The sequence below is a fragment of the Onychomys torridus genome, chromosome 3, assembly GCF_903995425.1.
Source record: "Onychomys torridus chromosome 3, mOncTor1.1, whole genome shotgun sequence".
NCBI classification, from domain to species: domain Eukaryota; kingdom Metazoa; phylum Chordata; class Mammalia; order Rodentia; family Cricetidae; genus Onychomys; species Onychomys torridus.
This window is the reverse complement of record NC_050445.1, coordinates 85,158,756-85,160,643: the sequence shown is the minus strand read 5'-3', so window position 1 is coordinate 85,160,643 and position 1,888 is coordinate 85,158,756. Positions and strand designations below refer to the sequence as shown.

Genomic DNA, 1,888 nt, shown 5'->3' with positions numbered 1-1,888 from the left:
GATTTCAGGTGTGCTAAGTGTGTCTGTGATGGGTTCGAGTGTGCTAAGTGTGTCTGTGATGGGTTCGAGTGTGCTAAGTGTGTCTGTGATGGGGTCGAGTGTGCTAAGTGTGTCTGTGATGGGCTTGAGTGTGCTAAGTGTGCCTGTGATGGGTTCGAGTGTGCTAAGTGTGTCTGTGATGGAGTCGAGTGTGCTAAGTGTGCCTGTGATGGGTTTTTAGTGTGCTAAATGTGTCTGTGATGGAGTCGAGTGTGCTAAGTGTGCCTGTGATGGGCTTGAGTGTGCTAAGTGTGCCTGTGATGGGTTCGAGTGTGCTAAGTGTGTCTGTGATGGGCTTGAGTGTGCTAAGTGTGCCTGTGATGGGTTCGAGTGTGCTAAGTGTGCCTGTGATGGGGCTTGAGTGTGCTAAGTGTGCCTGTGATGGAGTCGAGTGTGCTAAGTGTGTCTGTGATGGAGTCGAGTGTGCTAAGTGTGCCTGTGATGGGTTCGAGTGTGTTAAGTGTGTCTGTGATGGGCTTGAGTGTGCTAAGTGTGCCTGTGATGGGTTCGAGTGTGCTAAGTGTGCCTGTGATGGGCTTGAGTGTGCTAAGTGTGCCTGTGATGGAGTCGAGTGTGCTAAGTGTGTCTGTGATGGGTTCGAGTGTGCTAAGTGTGTCTGTGATGGGCTTGAGTGTGCTAAGTGTGCCTGTGATGGGTTCGAGTGTGCTAAGTGTGCCTGTGATGGGCTTGAGTGTGCTAAGTGTGTCTGTGATGGAGTCGAGTGTGCTAAGTGTGTCTGTGATGGGCTCGAGTGTGCTAAGTGTGCCTGTGATGGGCTCGAGTGTGCTTTCTGTCAGATATAAGACTGTGGAAGTGCTGAAGGGTACAGGCTCAGAGTCAGAGAACTAATCAGTAAGCCTTTTAGTAGTTCCTGTTTTAAGACAGGGTCCTACTTTGTAGTTTTGGCTGGCCTTGAACTATGTAGACCAGGTTGACCTTGAACTTACAGAGATCTGCCTGGCTCTGCCCCCTGAGTACTGGGATTAAAAGTGTGTATCAACACAGCCACTCAATATGCTTTTAAAGTAGTAAAACCTAAGAATTAAAAAAAGGACACACACACACACACACACACACACACACACACACTGTGTGGGGGGTGTGAGGGCAGGAGAGAGATTCCACAATAAAAATCACTGGGAAAGAAGAGCCACCTAAACCCAGAACAAACAGAAGGCTTAAATTTCTCTTCTCCTCCATGCTCCATGTAGATAACTGCCAAAATCTACAAATCTACATCTTTCAAACTCTATTAAAGTAGTCCTTGAGCTCCTATCTGAGTCCGTTTTAAAATTCTTTTATCAATGAGGCTAAGAATATGCCAAAGAGAATCCAGATTCCTTGGTAACCAAACTGACAACGGACAGATTAACAGGGTGAAAGAACGTTTGGAGAGCTGACATGGGAGCCATGCTCAAAGCTCAAGACAACACAGTTGAAGCTGAGGATGGCTTCATAAGGGAAGGGCAATTTGAGAGGACGGTGAACTATTTTCAGAGCAGATGAACGGGCCTCGAAGAACAGATAATACTTTGGAGACAAAGCCCCTCTGGGCTCTGGGTGTGTCCTCTGACTTTCATTTTTCCTTTCTGGAATTGACTTTCAATCTTCTCTGGTTAGTAGGATTCTGGTGAGAAGACCAAAGGCAGTTGTGGTCCTTTGTGGCAGAGTCAGATACCTAAAGGAAGCCTTTCCCTGTGTGGGGGGAGGGAGGGCATGGAGGGCAATTCAGAGAAGACAAGAAGTCAAAAGTACCTTGACTCTACAGCAGCTCCAAAGGCTTACCTGAGAGCTAGCTTGGGAATGTCATGTGTTCATACCTAGTCAAATTCCCCATACCCAGTGCCTC

At 47.5% G+C, this 1,888-nt stretch overlaps 1 protein-coding gene across 1 annotated transcript; it reads left to right on the top strand.

The window, feature by feature from the left end:
- Positions 1–239: 239 nt before the first annotated feature.
- LOC118580078 (keratin-associated protein 5-4-like) lies at positions 240–842 on the top strand. The gene has a single exon (XM_036181884.1). The coding sequence runs from the start codon at positions 240–242 to the stop codon at positions 840–842; it is 603 nt and encodes a 200-aa protein (XP_036037777.1).
- Positions 843–1,888: the final 1,046 nt, after the last annotated feature.